Below are 17418 nucleotides of genomic sequence, written 5' to 3'. Positions count from 1 at the left end.
GCCCCCCGCGTGAGGCTGGCTTCTGATTGGCTGCCTGTCGCTGGCCTGGCCCGGTTGGAGCCGCCTGCGGCTGCGCCTCTAAAGGCGCTGCCAGTCGAGTCTTGTGCTACTGCTTCCTGCTCTTGGCCGCCTCCGCTCAGTCTCTGGAATCCTTGCAACCCCGCCGGCATGTCTCAGGTATAGCGCGTGCCTAGCCTGGCTGCCAAGGTGCGGCGGGGCTAGAAACGGGGGGGTCGAGGGGGGTACTCTCCCGTAAGCAGAACTCCGCAGAGTCTTTCCCGTCCCGGCCCCGCTGTGCCTCCTGGACCCGTGCCCAGCTCTGACTCTTTGCACAGAGCTTTGTGAGCGGAACTTTCCAGGTTTGGACTTAGCTACCCACCGGTAACTGCTGGGAAGTTGCCCGTGGGGTGGACTCCGCGGCGAGGCAGGAACAGGAGTTGGAGAAGAGGGTCCTAAGGAGAAAGGTGGCAGGTAGAGGGTTGCATGGATTGAAGGAGCAAGGGGACCGAGTTCCCCATCCGGAAGGTCAGGGCAAGAGTAGGGAAGCCATGCAGAATGGGAAAGCAAGGAAGTGGTTGTTAACAGTTTAGAGGTCAGGGGACTCAGGGGCCGGGTGTCCAACGTACGAGAAGGGGAGAGGTGACCCAGAGGCCTTTCCCTCCTTGGAATGTAGCCTCTTTTCTGAGACCGAGCTGTGTGGAATGACCTCTGACTCATCACCTCTCTCCAATTGGAACACCAGGAGAGAGGTCGGCGCTGGACGCCTGGTCCCAGGGGGGGAGGGGTCCAATGGCCTCTGGCCAGCCGCACTCAAAACTGTACCCATCTCAGCTGTTTCAAACACGCTGTGCTAGTCCTATCCACAAGTCGAGGCTTTACTGGGACCCCGGCCTGGCCCAGGGGTGGTCAGGCAGTTGGCCACGCTGCTTTTTCAATGAAGTGAATGCCTACTGCAGGCACTCCTAACTTTCCTCCTTCACCGCTGTGTTTCTAGCACCTGATAAATAGTGAGAGCATCCAGTACATAGTTGTCCATTGAATGAGTGAACCAATGTGCTTCCCTTCCTTGTTTTGCTGAATCTTTCTGGCTTCCCTCTTGGGGAGATGAGAAGACACACTGCTTTTCCTCAGGGGCATCTCAGGAGTGCTGCATTTCCAAACTGTCTCTCCCCATTACTGAGCTCTATTTAGGCCTTTCCTCTCCCCCACGGTTTAGGCTGAGTTTGACAAAGCTGCTGAGGATGTTAAGCACCTCAAGACCAAGCCAGCAGATGATGAGATGTTGTTCATCTACGGCCACTACAAACAAGCAACCGTGGGTGACATAAACACAGGTATGCTGAGATGAGCTTGGGAAGGCCCCGCGTCAAAGCAGGCTCCACAGCCTTGATGGGTGCTGGAGCTCTTCTAATCTGTGGGAACTGCACTCTCAAAACTGCCCGAAGCCCTACTCTTCACGTGGGACATGGTAATAGTTCATGGGGCTCCCCCCGCTCCTCATGAAGATCACGTTCCTGAATGGGACTCACAGACCCTGCACTGTTCTCAGTGGCTCAGGTCACAGAATTCAAACCCGAGTTTGGGGAGGACTTTACGGGGTATCACCAGCATTCTCCACCTACTTGGGAAGAAGCAAAGACCCCAGCTTGGAAGAGACTTGGTCTCAACTCAGTAGTAGCTTCGTTGAACCACACTGCTTCAGTAGCATGCCTCCCCAGACAGTCAGGACAGAAGTCAGAGCACTTGGCAGCCTGATATCGGGAGCAGAGAAGCAGCTGGCTTCCTGTGGCAGGTCAGAAGCCGTTTTGCTGACCACAGCCCTGATGACCATTTCTCGCCTATCAAAAAATCTTGGTACAGATTTTGAGGCCATAGTCTAGACTACCATAGTCTGAAGACAGCCTTTCCCCCCTTGGACGGTTTTTATTCCGCCCCTAAGTCCCTGAAACCCAGCTGTATACTGAGGCAACAGCACGATTCACTCTATGCAAGGGCTCAGAGGCGGTGGCCATGGCAGCCCAAAAGGAGGTCACCCCCTTGTCTGTTCAGGAGGGTGGCATGGCCCCCAGTTCCACTGCAGTTGGGGTGGAGGGTGGAGCAAGTCGGTGGCTGCCAGCCATCTGGAAGCAGGAGATGGTGCCCAGAGCTAAGGATCATGAGCAGCACCAAATCAAAGTTGACAGGAAGGGCTTAGCTGAGAGAGGTCTAGGGGCAAAGATGAGTTTTATGCTAGGTTTATAAATTCTCTATCCTCCCAGGGAGAGGGGGGAGAGATGAAGTGGGGGTGGCCGGAGGGGCTGAGATGCTTTTCTGCCAGACAGGATTTTCACAGACACTGGCCTCTGCCCTTCTTTTGCAGGAGCACACATAGACTGGCTTGAGTAACTCTCACTTCCTGACTGCGGAGGCTTCAGCTCCTTCTAGGGCCGCACCATCCAGATACAGTCACCACTAGCCACGTGTGGCCATCTAAATTTAAATTAGAAAGAGTTAAAAAAAAAAAAAAAAAAACCCAAAGCTCAGTCCTCAGTCGCACAAGTCACCTATCAGGTGCCACAAGAGGCAGGTGGCCCTGAGTTAGTGCAAATGTATGTCTCCATCTGCACAAAAAGGGCTGTTGGAGTGCGCCCTCTGCAGGTGCACCTCCTGGTACCCCTGGGAATACCTCCCTGAAAGCACCTGCGGAGACTTGATGTTTCTCAGACACAGTGGTCCCGGCGGTGAGCACTGCCACTGCTCCTTTTGCCTTTGCTCTCAGCATGGCAGTAAAATAGGTCAGCGGGGAGGTGGCGAGGGTGTTTCCCACGTGCAGCTGATGACAGGCCTGGGAGCATAAAATCATGGTGTAACTTTAAGGATGCTTTGCCTTCGGGGGGAACAACTGCCCACAAATCATCAAGAATTAGACTAACAATTTGGTAGAAAAATGGGGCAAGGATATGAACAGACTGTTCACAGGAAGGGACTCCCAGAAAACTGACAGCAATAATAGCATGAAGGAGAAGAACCGGGTGGCTGAGAGCAGGGGTGGGAGGGAAACTTTATAGTAGCCCTTTTTATAGCATTCAGATTTTAAGCCATATAAATGGATGTAGTACTTGTTTAAAAAAAAAAAATGTTTTTAAGTATGCCTTTTAAAAGAAATCTTGGAGGGGCGCCTGGGCGGCTCAGTCAGTTGGGCGTCCGACTTCGGCTCAGGTCATGATGTCACAGTTCGTGAGTTCGAGCCCCACGTTGGGCTCTGTGCTGACAGCTCAGAGCCTGGAGCCTGCTTCACATTCTGTGTCTCCCTCTCTCTCTGCCCCTTCCCTGCTCATGCTGTGTTTCTCTCTGTCTCAAAAAAAAATAAACATTAAAAAAAATTTTTTTTAAATAAAAAGAAAAAAGAAATCTTGGAGTTGTTTAACTTTTAAAACAAAGACCATCTAGTAATGAAAAGTTTTCTTACTGTTTTCTTTAGATCATAAGTTTGGGTTTCTGTACATCTGGGTTTCTAAAGGCAGAACCCACTATGCTAGACCCATTTAACTCCATAACAGAGCCTGGAAGGAACAGATGAAGTGAAAGATGGCTTTCAGTGCAAGAACATCGATAATATTCTCCGTTAGAACTTGAAGCAGATCCAGGGCACCTGGGTGGCTCAGCCGGTTGAGGCTTGGACTTCGGTTCAGGTCGTGATCTCACGGTTCATGAGTTCAAGCCTTGTATCAGGTTGCCGTCTGCTCTCAGCGCAGAGCCTGCTTTAGATCCTCTGCCCCTGCCCCTCTCTGCCCCTCCCCCACGCATGCACACGCACTCTTTCAAAAATCAATAAAACATTTTAAAAAGGCTTGAAGCGGATCTAATGTCCTTTCTTCCCTTGTTTCAGAACGGCCTGGACTGTTGGATCTCAAAGGCAAGGCCAAGTGGGATGCCTGGAATCAGCTGAAAGGTGATTGTTCTCATCAGTTTCCCCGGTTTGTGAAGCCCAGTAATGAAACACTCTTCATTATGAAGTGTTAGGGGTGAGGAGAGAAAACAAAGTGGATGAGGCCCATGCTAGAAACCGGCCTAACCTAGCCAGAATGGAAAAAAACTGGGCCACCTACTTTTTCTTCTAATACCATGTATGCCTCCTCCAAGAGCACCATCTCTGCGCAATGGCATCATTGGGAGAGGAGGGGATCGGGACCAGGTTACTGAGAAAAGGCTGGGAGGTAATTAGTTGGCCTGGGTTTTCCGTATATTCCCGCACCTTCCTCTCCCCGACAAGGCCGGGTAGTGACCCCCTACCCAAGCAGCCTTCCCCAGCTCCCCTCCAGCCAGAAAGGCACATAAAAGAAAGGAATGAGCTAATGCATGGCAGGCTGCTGGCACATCGTAGGCCCCTGAATGGAGCTATTATATGCTAAGCAACGGCAGCCAAGAAGGAGCCCGGCTCCGACTTAATCACGTGCCACCTGCAGCAGCAGGACCCACAAGTTGGCAGTGAAGTGCCTGCCAGCTTTTGTGTTCTTGCTAGCTCATTTCTGAATAAGCCCTCTGTCTTCCTGCAAATGGAAAACCCTTGAACTCAAAAAGGGCCAGAATACAATAAATACACTCCTAGGATTTGCAAGGAACTGGGACAGGAATGCCCGTCTGACTGCCCGTTGTCACTGGGCATTTCTGTCCCAGTGTCCGTGTACTCTCCAATGCTCCAGAAAGCACTCGGATTCCCGGTGTATCTCCCCTTCGCCGCAGAGCCCAGGAAACTGGGTGTTACTGCTGAGGTCAGTGCCCTTTGGACCGCAGCACGAAGGCAAAACTTTGCCTCCTTCCACTCCATGAGCCAGCTGCTTTCACTCAGAGTTCATGAAACTTTACTCACAGCTTCCCTCTGGGGAGAAGAGGGCATCTGGCTTTGCTTTTTCATGGCCACGTCTGGCAGATAAGAGCCCGGCAGAGGGCTACTTGATAGGCCAAAGCCAACCATGAGAGGAAGCAGGACGACTAAAGTCACTACAGCTCCCCGTGTTAGGCTTTCCTGCCTGTCCGGAGTGTCCAGCCTCTGTCCCCAGGCTCAGGTTGACCGCTCATTCCAGCAGTGGGGGACTCACATGGCCGGCAGGCCAATGACAAGCTTCAGGACAGCTGTATACACGTTATGGGTTCAGGGCTCTGTGGAGCATTCACCGTGGGCCAGGCGCCTTAAGTATTTCAGGCCAAGCCTGTGAGGTGCAGGTAGTGGAATCCCCACTTTACAAGGGAAACTGAGCCTCAGAGCATTAAAACTGGGGGCTGTCTAAGGCTCCAGTCTGCTGCTTTCCTACCGTGCTGCCTCTCTGACCAATAACCCTGTTGACTCCTTCCAGGGACTTCCAAGGAAGATGCCATGAAAGCTTACATCAACAAAGTAGAAGAGCTAAAGAAAAAATACGGAATATAAGGAACTGGATTTGGCTGCCGGCGATGCATTTCATCTAAACTGATAACAATGCCTTGTTTTTCTAATGCTGTGGATGACGAGAAATGATGAAAATAGCCCATTAACCTAGATCCTGAAGACTCTACAGGATACGGCCCTACCAGAGTAGGGGCTGAAATGGTCACTGACGTGCTCTGAGTAATTTTTATCTGTAGATCAATTAAAAGTGCATTTGTTACTTTAAGTCTTTGGTAATCAGAGTTCTTGAAATCGCTTCCTCCGTTCTCATGGCTCTTCCTCGCTTCCTTTTTCTAAAGATTTTGTCTGGAAGCGTTGGAGCTCAGCCTCCACTCTGCTAGGGTGCGAGGTAGGGGACCCACCCAGTCTAAGCCTGAAGCGCACACACCTCTGATGGGGAGGAAAAGAATTAGAGAAACCGCTTTTCCTAACTCCTTGTTCCTCCCCATTCCAGCCACATCAGTTGCATGCGCTGGCTGAGACTTCAGGCCGCAGGGACTGCCAGTCCTGTGCTGGGGACATTGCTGGCCTCAAGCTCTGAGGAAAGCAGGGTTGACAAATATTTAAGGTTCGTCTGAGGTCCATCCAGTCCGTGGTTCCAGAGCAAGTGAACAAGGCCAGAGGCCCCTGTCAGGAATGAACTATACCTGCCACGGGGCATCCACAGAGCCCCAGGCTCACAGGCAGCTGGGCGGGCATAACCGAGTCGGGTGGTGTGGGTGCTTAGCAGGGAAAGAAGGAGATCAGGACCCCGGAGGCCAGGGGTTAAGGTTACAGAGAAGAGAGGCTGGAGCTCGACCCTGGCGGGTGTAGGTTGCTGAAAAGAAAAAAAGAGACAGCTGGCAGGCCCTCCTCACCAGACGTTCTGCTCCACTCATTCCCACGGTCTTGCAAGGAAGGTTGGGGTTTTCCCATCATGCAGCTGTGGCTGCGGAGGCTGAAATCAAGGAGAAGCTCCTCGAGGCCAAGCGGCTCTCCGTTCCCTCCAAAGCCTGTGCCCTGGTCTTAGACATGGTTCAGCAAGAAGAACAGGAGTTACAGTGACTTGCCCAAGGTCACGCCGCTGGTGACTAATCTGAGAGCCAGCATTCACGTGCACGTCTCCCTGGCTCAGGTGCCCGTACCACACAAGGTGGCCCCCCAGGCGTGACCCGTGCTGGAACGGCAAGGAGGGCAACCGTCTGATATGGCTGGAGCACGGCACCCCTTCGATGGAAAATGGGACTAGAGAGTGAGAAGTCTTGATGATGAAGTTGAAAAGTACAAAATCTGACCGTCATCAAATGTGATAGGCGGCTGCTGGGAAGGAGATGTGGTCAGAGGCGTTCCGTGAATCTGACTACATCAGTGGGTTTTGAGAACGGTGACCGTCCGCTTCCAGCCCAGCCTGCGCATGGAAAACTAGGCCCAGAAGCTCAGGGGTAGGCAGGAACCTGCTCCCCACGGGGTCAAAGTCCCAAAGCCTAGCCGTGCAACTGGAGCGAAGTGACTTCCTGAGTAGCGATGCCATTTAGGTGGAAGTCTCCCCTGGGCGCTAATGTGACTGAGGGCATGTGGGGCAGGAGGCCCACAGATCTGCTCTCCTCCCACCTGGTTGCCCTGCACCAGCCTGGTGGTGCCAGCCACCAAGGCCGCAGAACTCCCAGGCTTCCATGATCCCTGAGGGAGGCAGTAGGGAGCTATAGCCACACACCTATTATTATCTGGATTATCTGCTTTGATCAGTTTTTGGCTGCTTCTGGTGTAAACCAAAGGAAAAGCCGCCCTGAATGGAGCCCAGGGCGTGGTTCCTGTCCACACAGACCTGGCTCCGGGCTCAGGCCCAGCACGCCTACCGCGAGGGTGGGAGTCCGCGTGAGATGAAATTGTGTGAGAAACTCCTGCCATAGAGCGGGTCCCCGGTGTGTGGCACTTCATCCGGAAGTTTTGTCCCGCCAGTCTGAGGGACAAGAAAACCACTCTTGTCCCTGGGAACGTCCCTCGCAATCAACGTCTGTCAGAGTCAAGGACCTAGCCAGAAGCAAAAGGCCCGTCCGCCCACAACTGGCGCGGCCTCCAGTCACTGGCTGTCAGTTGTGAGAACCCGCAGGGCCAGCCTCCCACTCAGGTTGGTGAATTCAATCCTGCTTTGAAGTGGGCACCACACCTCAATGCTCTGTAATCGGGACTACTGGACCCATTATTGAGATGATGGAATTAAGGCCCAGGTGACGTGAATGGATCCAAACCCAGGAGTCTCTGTCCAGGAAGGCCCTGCGTGTCCCCTTCTGTCACATTCTCTCTCGTGGCCACTGGCTGCCACTCAGACCTGCATCTCCACTGTCGCTCAGAGGACAAGGGTGACACTTGCCTCACTGGGCTAGCAGAAGGTGCTAGGAAACGCCCCACCTGTGCCAGTCTTCCTGCGGAGTGGCTCAGGGAGGCAGGTCACATCTCCCAGGATGGAGCAGGGCCCCAGTGAAACATGCTTTTTTAAGCATCTCAGGTGATTCTGAGGCTCTGCGAGGTTTGGGGAGCCCTGAAGCACCCCCATCCCCACCCAGCCCCCACCCCCCCCACACACACACTATAGAGTAGTGGTACTGATTTCTACCAAAGTAGCCAGTTGTGGTGTTCTGAGAACACATCACCAGTGGGCTCAGGGGTCATGCCTGCTCCAATGGCTTCTGCGGAAGTCCATATACAGCCCGGGGAGGATTCACAGGGTGTCATTTGGGAACAAACGAGGAGGGCAGAGGAGCAGGGCAGGGCACCCAGTCTTCCCCTCTCCTCGGTGAGGCATCCACAGCTCCCCTGAGGTACTTCTTACCTCCAATCTGCCTCTGGCGACAGACTTACCCGTGAATCCCACTGCCATCTCTCAGGTGCCGGCTCACGAATCTTCTTGGAGCCACATTTTCTTCATCTAGAAAATGGGCTGATAGAGTAAAGAACCTCACAATGCCCGGCAGACACAACTTCCTAGCAGCCCGGAGGCCTTTCCTAACGCATATCCTCACCCTTGATACTTCCTTCCCCATTATCCGGACAGGTCCTGGCCTAGAGCCACAGAAGGCTGTTCCCCACCTTGGCCAGGCTCCATTAAGTGGGAAGTTACTGCAAATGCAAGTAAGTGTAGGTTGTCTCAGGATGTTCTCCCTACACAAGAGTAATTCCAAAAGCCAAAAGCCTGGGAACCAGTGTCGAAGATCAATAAGGGACTTGCTCTGCCACTATATGCCTCAGTTTCTTCATCAATAAAATGAGGCTGAACAGAAGGGCATTGTCTGGGATAAATAGGAAGGAAAGCCGTAGGAGGGGAAAGAGAAGGCACCGGAAATGCCTGCCTTGATGTGAGTCAGGCTGGGAAGTTGTGAGGGGGTGGTTTAAGTAGCCAGATGATTAAAGGTGTTGAAAATTAAATTACAGGTGTTTGGAGTTGAGGACAGGGCAGGAAGAATAACCAGCAGAGGCAGGCTTTAGCAGAGCTCTGCCTTTGGGGCCTGGGTCAAGGCAAGACAACGCCTCTGCCCTTGGCAGCTCCCAAGGAAGAGATCAGAATGTTTCCTCTCTTATTTATTTGTGTGATTCTGCATGACTTCTCTTTTGAAAGAACATGGGGTAGCTAAGAACAGACCAGAAAATAAGCAAAGCTCCCTCAGGAGTCTAGAGTTGAAAGACAACTCAGGTGCCATCTTCGCCTCGAAAGATCTGTAAACCACAAACTGCAGGGCAACAGAGGTGCCCTGGGATGCCCTCTCTGCCTTCATCCAGAGAATCCGCCCCCTGCTTTGCAACACCGCCCCCACCACTGCCCCGCCTTGGATACAACTCAACCCTTGGAAGACCAGGAATTGGTCAACTGACAGCTTTTCCTTTTCTTTTTTTTTTTTTTTTGTAATTTTCTTTATAGTTTTTTTTTTTTTTTGAGAGAGAGAGCAAGCATGAGGGAGGGAGGGGCAGAGAGAGAGAGAGGGAGAGAGAGAATCCCAAGCAGGCTCTGCACTGTCAGCGTGGAGCCCAACGTGGGGCTCAAACTCACGAACAACGAGATCATGACCTGAGCCGAAATCAAGAGTCGAACACTTAACCTACTGAGCCACCCAGGTGCCCCAACCGATAGCTTTTTCTGAATGTTTTATGATTTGGGGTGAGTATCCTTGCTAAGTAATGAATGAACATAGCTCTAGACTACGGATATTTTCCTTTTGTATGTAGCTGTAAAGTCCGATAAAGTCTTTCCAGGGAAATTGGTGAGAAAGCAAGCATGTGGCACGGCACTGTGGGGAGGGGTAATCTCTAGGGCCCTTGACCCTGGCTGCTGGCCCCGGGCTGTCACCACCACTTGGATCTGCCAGCCACAGTGGGGCATGCAGCTGAGTACTGGGAGAGCTCCAGGCCTTTGAGAGTCTCCCTCCCCCCCGCGCCCCAGCATCCCACTTCGACAAAGACATTCTTGCCCTTGGGGGAAAAGAAGTTTTTTTTTAAATTCTGGCATCCAGAATTATGGGAGAATAAATTTCTATTGTTTTAAGCTACCTAGTTTATGTGATTTGTTGCAGGAACCCCAGGAAACTAATGTGCCTGCCCACTCTGTGTGGCTGCCTGTGGGCTGGTTCCCTCCACCGGCAGCCCTCTAGAAGTAAGACCCTGAAGGTCTTTGTCAAGTGCAAATGTGACACCATTACCTGGAGGACTCTCTTGCGAACGAACACTCGGTTGGGTTCATCTGTGTTAGAGATCCAGGGCCTTAAAGCATGGGGGTTAGCAGTTTTATCATGAACAGGTAGAGCTTCAGTTGCTGCCCAGGTGACCACACTGAGAATTCACCCACCAGCCCCAGAGCATCGCCACTGAGTAGGAGAGGTGCCGAAAGAAAAGGAGGACTGCAAAGTGGGAGGGGTTTTGGAGAGGTGATTACCCCACCCTTAACACGGTTTTGCCTCAGTGTGGCCCTGCCAGTACATCAGGTAATATGTTGAGGAGGAAGGAGCCTGGGCTTTGCAGACAGATTTGAATTTGAATCGCGGTGTAACCACTTTTGTTCTTTGAGCAAGTTTCTTATCTTCTCCGAGCCTGAGATTGTTTGTGTATAAAATATGATGATCTTGGGGCACCTGGGTGGCTCAGTCGATTAAGCCTCTGACTTCGGCTCAGGTCATGGTCTCAGGGTTCACGAGTTTGAACCCCATGTCAGGTTCTGTGCTGACAGCTCAGAGCCTGGAACCTGCTTCAGATTCTGTGTCTCCCTCTCTCTCTGCCCCTCCCCTGCTCACTCTCTGTCTCTCAAAAATAAATAAATGTTAGGAAAAAAATGTAAATTGCCTCATCTCTACGAGCGAGGATTGAATAAATGCCTAATACACAAAAGAAAAATTAATACATGATAGCTATCATTGGTCAACAGAAGAGTTTTGAATAAATAAAGAATGAATTCATCTTTTTTTAGGGTTTTAGGATTTGAGAGGTTCTGACTGAAGTAGCCTACTCTTCCCAGTCTTAAACTGTGTATCTTTTGTGTTCATGTGTAGTTGGACCAGCATCCCTTCTTTTGCGGAAATATCTCTGCTCCACTATTCCTGAGGAATTAGCTCAATAGAACCCTAGAATATAGCACAGATACTTTTTCCTAAGGATCCCAGCACGAAAATTCTAGGCAAGAATGATTTCTTGGGCTACCTGACCATGAGTGGACCAATCCCATAGCCAGGAGCATGAAGCACCTTGATTGGCCAGGTCTCAATGGAAAGTTCCCCCATCCGTGGGAATCTCTAGCCGTAGAGATGCCCAATCATAAGCTTGAGCTGCCAGCAGCGTGCTAGAAATTATTTACCATAGCAAAAACTAAAGTTAATATTCAAAGAGAAGCAGGGGCAAAAGAGAGGTAGAAGGAAACACAAAGCTCTGCAATATCATCTGGGTTCTGTATTCAGCTGTCAAGATGCCAGATTTACCCCTGAGCTATTCAGAAATGTGAGCCATACATTCCCTTTTTCATACTGATATAGCGGGCTTCTTGTTACGTTCAACACAAAAGGTGTAAAATAGTATCCTTAACTCTTTTTCCTGAGTTGACCTGCCCGGTGGATGTATTAGTCAACTTTTTGTCATTGTAATGCTCTGTAACAAAGGGTTCCCAAAACTCTGTCTTATAAAAATAAGCAAATACTTCTCACTCATGGGTCTGCTGTTCAGCTATGACCCTGATGGGCTTCCCTGAGATCAGCTGAGCCTGAATCAGGTTGAGGTTTGGGTTTGGGTATGGTCCATGTATCTCCTTATTCTTGAACTAGCAGGTATCTGGGAGTGTGTTCTTCTCCTAGAAGATTGCAGAAAGTTCGAGAGGCTGAACCAAGGTATGCAAGCACATTCAAAGATTCTGCCTGGGTCATAGCTGCTCACATTTCATTAATCAAAACAAGTCTCATGGCCAAGTCCAAAGGCAGCAGGGCAGGAATGTTCACTCTGCTTACTCCAATGGGAGGCACTACAGAGTTTCCTGGCAGAGAACGTGGATATTTAATTCTGTTATAGGGAGAAAGAAAAAAAAATGGGAACAGTAAGCTGGAAAAGAGAATAGGTTTGAAATCTGGGAAGTTGTAGGTCACAAACGTACTCCACCACTAATGTACTTGACCAAAGGACATTCTCCTGGGTCCACAAAGGTCATCCTCTCCAACCAAGTACCTAATTTTAGAAGAATACACAGGGAGTGATGAGAGAGAAAAAGGATATACAAGCAGACATGATAGAGGGAGCTCCAGCAGCCATATAGGACCATGAGGAAATCTCGAGAATGGAAACAGAGAAGGATCCCGATTCCCGACGATTGATGATTCTGAAGAAGTATTGGATCATCCTTGGGCTGCTCACCTGAAGACTTCCTTCTGTCAAAGAATAATCCCTTGTGTATTTACGTCACCTTTTTTTCAGGGTACTATTACTCACAGCCAAATACAATTCCTAAGTGATACAGGTACCGTGAACAGTCAGGACTATGTCCACATAAAGTAAGTATGGTAATATTACAGTGTATGGGAACCAGGATTCTGGATCAGAAACTAATGCATTTATTATCTGGGGGTCTCAAAAATTTGATGTTCCAGGAGTAGTAAAAGAATAGAGACACCTGACTGGCTCAGTCAGTAGAGCATGCAACTTCTGATCTCAGGGTCATGAGTTCAAGCACCATGTTGGATGTGGAGCCCACTTAAAAACGTATATATTATATATGAAATATATATACTAAATTATAACTATATATGTATATGTATACATATATGTATATATATGTATATAAAGAATAGAATACGAATCTAGGGGATTCTTTTGAGTAAAAATGATCTTTCAAATTTGGGTGGTAAGAACATATTCCAGTATGTGATATATTAGTCTCTGCACGTCTCTATATGTTTTACGTATTTTTTTTTTAAATAGTGGGAGGAAAAGAAATTACTTTAGTACTCCCTCAGGTCAAGTGGACCTAAAGAAAAATCCCTCCAAGCCTCCCCCAGTGGTGAGGGAAATGGTTTGCTTTACACTATCGTGGCCAAGTGGATGATGGCTCCCAACCCTTTGTATCCTTCATGGATAGAATTACGGGGGCGCCTGGGTGGCTCTGTCAGCTAAGCATCCGACTTTGGCTCAGGTCATGATCTCACAGTTCATGAGTTCGAGCCCCACATCAGGCTCTGAGCTGACAGCAGAGCCTGCTTCGGACTCTGTGTCTGCCTTCTCCCCCTCATGCTCTGTCTCTCAGAAATAAGTAAACATTTTAAAAAATTAAAAAAAAAAAAGAAGAGAATTACATACCCATGCAACTCTGCTGCCTCACCTTGAAGACCCTCCCACTAAAATGGCCAGAATTTTCATCTCCACTCCATTGACACGAGGTGTGGTCATGAGACTCGCTTTGGCCAATGAAATGTGATCAGACACAAGGCAAGCAAGAGCTCTAAATGGGCCTACTTGGCTTGCTTTGCCCTCATATGCTTCGCCATCTGCCATGAGAAGAATATTCCTGAGGAGCCGCTGTCCCAGGGGGATGAGAGACAGATCACACCTAACTTAACCCACAGCCTAAAGTTAAGCCCGGTTGGTCGCAGAGAAACCCGACTGAGCCACCATCAGCTGAAGACCTGTGAGCTACTACCCACTGATGATAAATGTCGTCAGATCTCGGGTCGGGGGGGGGGGGGGTGTTGGTTATGCAGCATTATTGTAGCAGATGTTTACAGAGGACATTTGGTGTTTGGGCCCAGCCAGCATCCCTTCCCTCTCTCATTTGAGCGACTGCCGAAAGTGGTTCTGGTAGGCTGCCAACCACAGTACCTCGTCCCAGAAGTGGACATATCTGAGTCCATTCAAGATAGCAGGAAGGGGGAGGAAAGGACAAAAGGACACCCACTCTCCTCTAACCATCTACGGTAGGCAGAATAATGAGACCCCAAGGATGTCCATGTTCTGATCCCCAGAACCTATGAATATGTTAGGTTACATGGCAAAGAGCAATTAAGGTTGCAAATGGAAGTAAGAGTGCTAATTAGCTGACCTTAAAATAGAGAGAGGATCCTGGGTTATCCAGCTGGGCCCAATGGGTCCTTAAATGTGGAAGAAACAGAGAGAACAATCAATATCACAGTGACGTAGTATCACTGGCTTTAAAGATGGAAGGGGTCATGAGCCAAGGCATGCAGCAGCTTCTAGAAACTGAAAAAGACAAAGAATGAGAGCCTCCCCTACAGCCCCCGGAAGACATACAGACCCCCTGATACCTTGACTTTAGCCTAGTGAGATCCGTGTCAGACTTCTGACCTCCAGAACCGTACAATAAATTTGTGTTGCTTTAAGCTACTAAATATGTAATAAATTATTAAGCAACAGGAGATCAGGCAGGATTACAGGAAACAAATACAGGATCTTTCCCTAAAGGACCACATATGTCTCTGCCTATATCTCACTGACCAGAATTTAGCCACGTAGCTTTGCCTAGCTATAAGGCTGGGCACCTGGCCAACCCAAATAGAACTAGGTGTCATTAAAAGGGGAAGGGGAGAATATACAGGTGGCAACCTTAGTCACAGAATTCCACTCCTTGGACCACAGTGATTACCGGGCGTGGACATGACTCAACAGACTAGGTCTGACCTCAGACTTCATTTGGACACTGAAAGAAAACACTTTTCTTTTTCTTTTTCTTTTTTAACGTTTATTTATTATTGAGAGACAGAGAGACACAGAGCATGAGCAGGGAAGGGGCAGAGAGTGGGGGAGACACAGAATCCGAAGCAGGTTCCAGGCTCTGAGCTGTCAGCACAGAGCCCGATGCGGGGCTTGAACTCACAGACCGTAAGATCATGACCTGAGCCAAAGTCGGATGCTCAACCGACTGAGCTACACAGGTGCCCCAGAAAACACTTTTCTGTTAGTGTGTAACAAGTCACCCCCAAAATTAGTGGCTACAAATAACGACAATATGTCATTCTCATGACAACAATATGTCATTCTCATTCTCCTCATTCTGGACTTGACTGGGCTCCACGGGATGGCTGTCGTTCAGAATGGCTCACCTGGTTTTCCATGGTGGGCATGGAGTCCTCTGAGAGCCTCCTCACTCAGGCTCGCACCCGGTGCCTGATGCTGGCTGTCAGCCAGCACCCCTACCCAGCGATCTCCACGTGGAGTTGGCTTCCTCATAGCACGAGTTCCCAAAGTGAGTGTCCCAAGGGACGCTGGCAGAATCTCTACGACCTCGCCTCCAGAGTCACACAGCATCCCCTCTGCCATCATCATAAGCTCACCCAATTTCAAGGAGAACACAAGCCCCATTTCTTAATGGAAGAAGTGTCAAAGTCCCATCGTTGGAAGACACGGTTGCAGCCATTAGCAGGAGTAGAACCTGCCAGAGATTCATGACCTTAACACATGAGGCCTCCATCAAGCTGTCCTTCCTAGATAACTGAACCATTACATCCCCTTTTTGCTTGAGCTAGTTTGATGTGGGTTTCTGTCACTTCCTGGCTACAACAATATAATGCACAGCTCACAAGGCTGCTCTAAGGATTAGACGACTGACAATGCTTGCAAACTTCACATCACGAAGCAAACTCTAGGGACTCTCTAAGTGAAAGTTACTTCCCTTCCCTGCCAGTGACCCTTCACTTCCTCTGCGGATGGTAGGAATTTGCAGCTAATGCCATCCATGTGGCAAGACAGCAATGGCAGCAACCTTTGGCACTATGGACAGTTCCTTGCTTGCAATTATACTCTTGGGAATTTTATAACGCATTTGCTCCAGCCCAATGCAGACCAAGTTCTGTTCGTCAGTGGTAATCTTTGTTCCTTCTACCCACTGACTTAACATTTCCATCAAAATGAGCCTAAATGGAGACCGGCACTGTCTTCATATTATAAGCAAAATATTCTGCAAATGATTTTAAGAGTTTTTAAACAAACCTTTCAAGGTACAGTCTCCTTAAATGCATCATATTATGAATCCCCGGTAGACCTCTCTTTCATGTCCCAGTTTCAGACTGCTGCCTTTAAAATCCCTTTTCTGGGGTGCCTGGATGGCTCAGTAGGTTAAACATATGACTTCAGTTTGGGTCATGATCTCACAGTTTGTTGGTTCGAGTCCTGCATCGGGCTCTGTGCTGACAGCTCAGAGCCTGGAGCCTGCTTTGGATTCTGTGTCTCCCTCTCTCTCTGCCCCTTCCCCACTTGCACTCTGTCTCTCAAAAGTAAACTTTTTTTTTTTTAATTTTTTTTTCAACGTTTATTTATTTTTGGGACAGAGAGAGACAGAGTATGAATGGGGGAGGGGCAGAGAGGGAGGGAGACACAGAATCGGAAACAGGCTCCAGGCTCTGAGCCATCAGCCCAGAGCCCGACGCAGGGTTCGAACTCACGAACCGCGAGATTGTGACCTGGCTGAAGTCGGACGCTTAACCGACTGCGCCACCCAGGCGCCCCTCAAAAATAAACATTTTAAAAAATAATAATAAAATAAAATAAAATTCCATTTCTAATTTGAAAACAGTGTGCATGTATTACAGATAACTTGGAAAATACCAGAAACTATAAAAAGGAGAACAAATAATCTCTCATAATCTTTTAACATATCATGAGGATCACATCATGTATAAAGTTCTATAACCTCATTTCTCTCCTGTAAGAGAATATCATGAAAGTGGCTACAATTAACAACTCAGGAAACAACAGATGCTGTCGAGGATGCGGAGAAACGGGAACCCTCTTGCACTATTGGTGGGAACGCAAACTGGTGCAGCCGCCCTGGAAAACAGTGTGGAGGTTCCTTAAAAAATTAAAAATAGGAGCACCTGGGTGGCTTAGTCAGTTAAGCCTCTGACTTTGGCTCAGGGCATGATCTCGCGATTCGTGGGTTCGAGCCCCGTGTTGGGCTCTGTGCTGACAGCTTGCTCAGAGCCTGGAACCTGCTTCCGATTCTGTGTCTCCCTCTCCCTCTGCCCCTCCCCTGCTTGCACTCTGTCTCTCTCTCACTCTCAAAAATAAATAAACATTAAAAAAAAATTAAAACCAGAACTACCCTATGACCCAGCAATAGCACTACTAGGAATTTATCCAAGGGATACAGAAGTGCTGATTCATAGGGGCACATGTACCCCAATGTTTATAGCAGCACCTTCAACAATAGCCCAATTATGGAAAGAGCCTAAATGTCCATCAACTGATGAATGGATAAAGAAGATGTGGTTAATATATACAATGGAATACTACTTGGCAATGAGAAAGAATGAAATCCTGCCATTTGTAGCAACATGGATGGAACTGGAAGTATTAGGCTGAGTGAAATAAGTCAGAGAAAGACAAGATATTATATGCTTTCTCTCACATGTGGATCTTGAGAAACTTAACAGAAGACCATGGTGGGGGGGAGGGGAAAAATAGTTACAAATAGGGAGGGAGGGAGGCAATCCATAAGAGACTCTTAAATACAGAGAACAAACTGAGGGTTGATGAGGGTGGTGGGGGAGAGGGGGAAATGGGTGACGGGC

General features: G+C 49.2%; 2 protein-coding genes across 2 annotated transcripts in view; one reads left to right on the top strand and one right to left on the bottom strand.

Moving 5' to 3' along the window:
* CUNH2orf76 (chromosome unknown C2orf76 homolog) overlaps positions 1–8625 on the bottom strand; it is a 77394-nt gene extending 68769 nt beyond the window's left edge. The window contains exons 1-2 of the mRNA XM_040474857.1: positions 8471–8625; positions 8214–8321 (exon numbers count right to left, since the gene is read on the bottom strand). Of these exons, the coding sequence (XP_040330791.1) occupies positions 8214–8261 (48 nt within the window). The 5' untranslated portion in view covers positions 8262–8321; positions 8471–8625. The remainder of the gene's footprint in view (positions 1–8213; positions 8322–8470) is intronic.
* Positions 52–5541, top strand: DBI (diazepam binding inhibitor, acyl-CoA binding protein). Its single transcript, XM_040474867.1, has 4 exons — positions 52–177; positions 1217–1334; positions 3869–3931; positions 5334–5541. Exons 1-4 carry the CDS (start codon positions 169–171, stop codon positions 5405–5407), a joined length of 264 nt encoding a protein of 87 aa, XP_040330801.1. The 5' UTR covers positions 52–168; the 3' UTR covers positions 5408–5541.
* Positions 8626–17418: the final 8793 nt, after the last annotated feature.

Source organism: Herpailurus yagouaroundi, unplaced genomic scaffold (assembly GCF_014898765.1).
Source record: "Herpailurus yagouaroundi ecotype Mexico unplaced genomic scaffold, PumYag 140, whole genome shotgun sequence".
Lineage (NCBI taxonomy): Eukaryota > Metazoa > Chordata > Mammalia > Carnivora > Felidae > Herpailurus > Herpailurus yagouaroundi.
The sequence above is the reverse complement of the archived record's forward strand: the minus strand, read 5'-3'. Positions and strand labels throughout refer to the sequence as shown.

Bases quoted from the DNA above. Each gene is read 5' to 3' on its own strand.
- DBI (XM_040474867.1), top strand. The intron at 1,335-3,868 runs GTATGCTGAGAT...CCCTTGTTTCAG, and splicing joins CGTGGGTGACATAAACACAG to AACGGCCTGGACTGTTGGAT. The intron at 3,932-5,333 runs GTGATTGTTCTC...GACTCCTTCCAG, and splicing joins TGCCTGGAATCAGCTGAAAG to GGACTTCCAAGGAAGATGCC.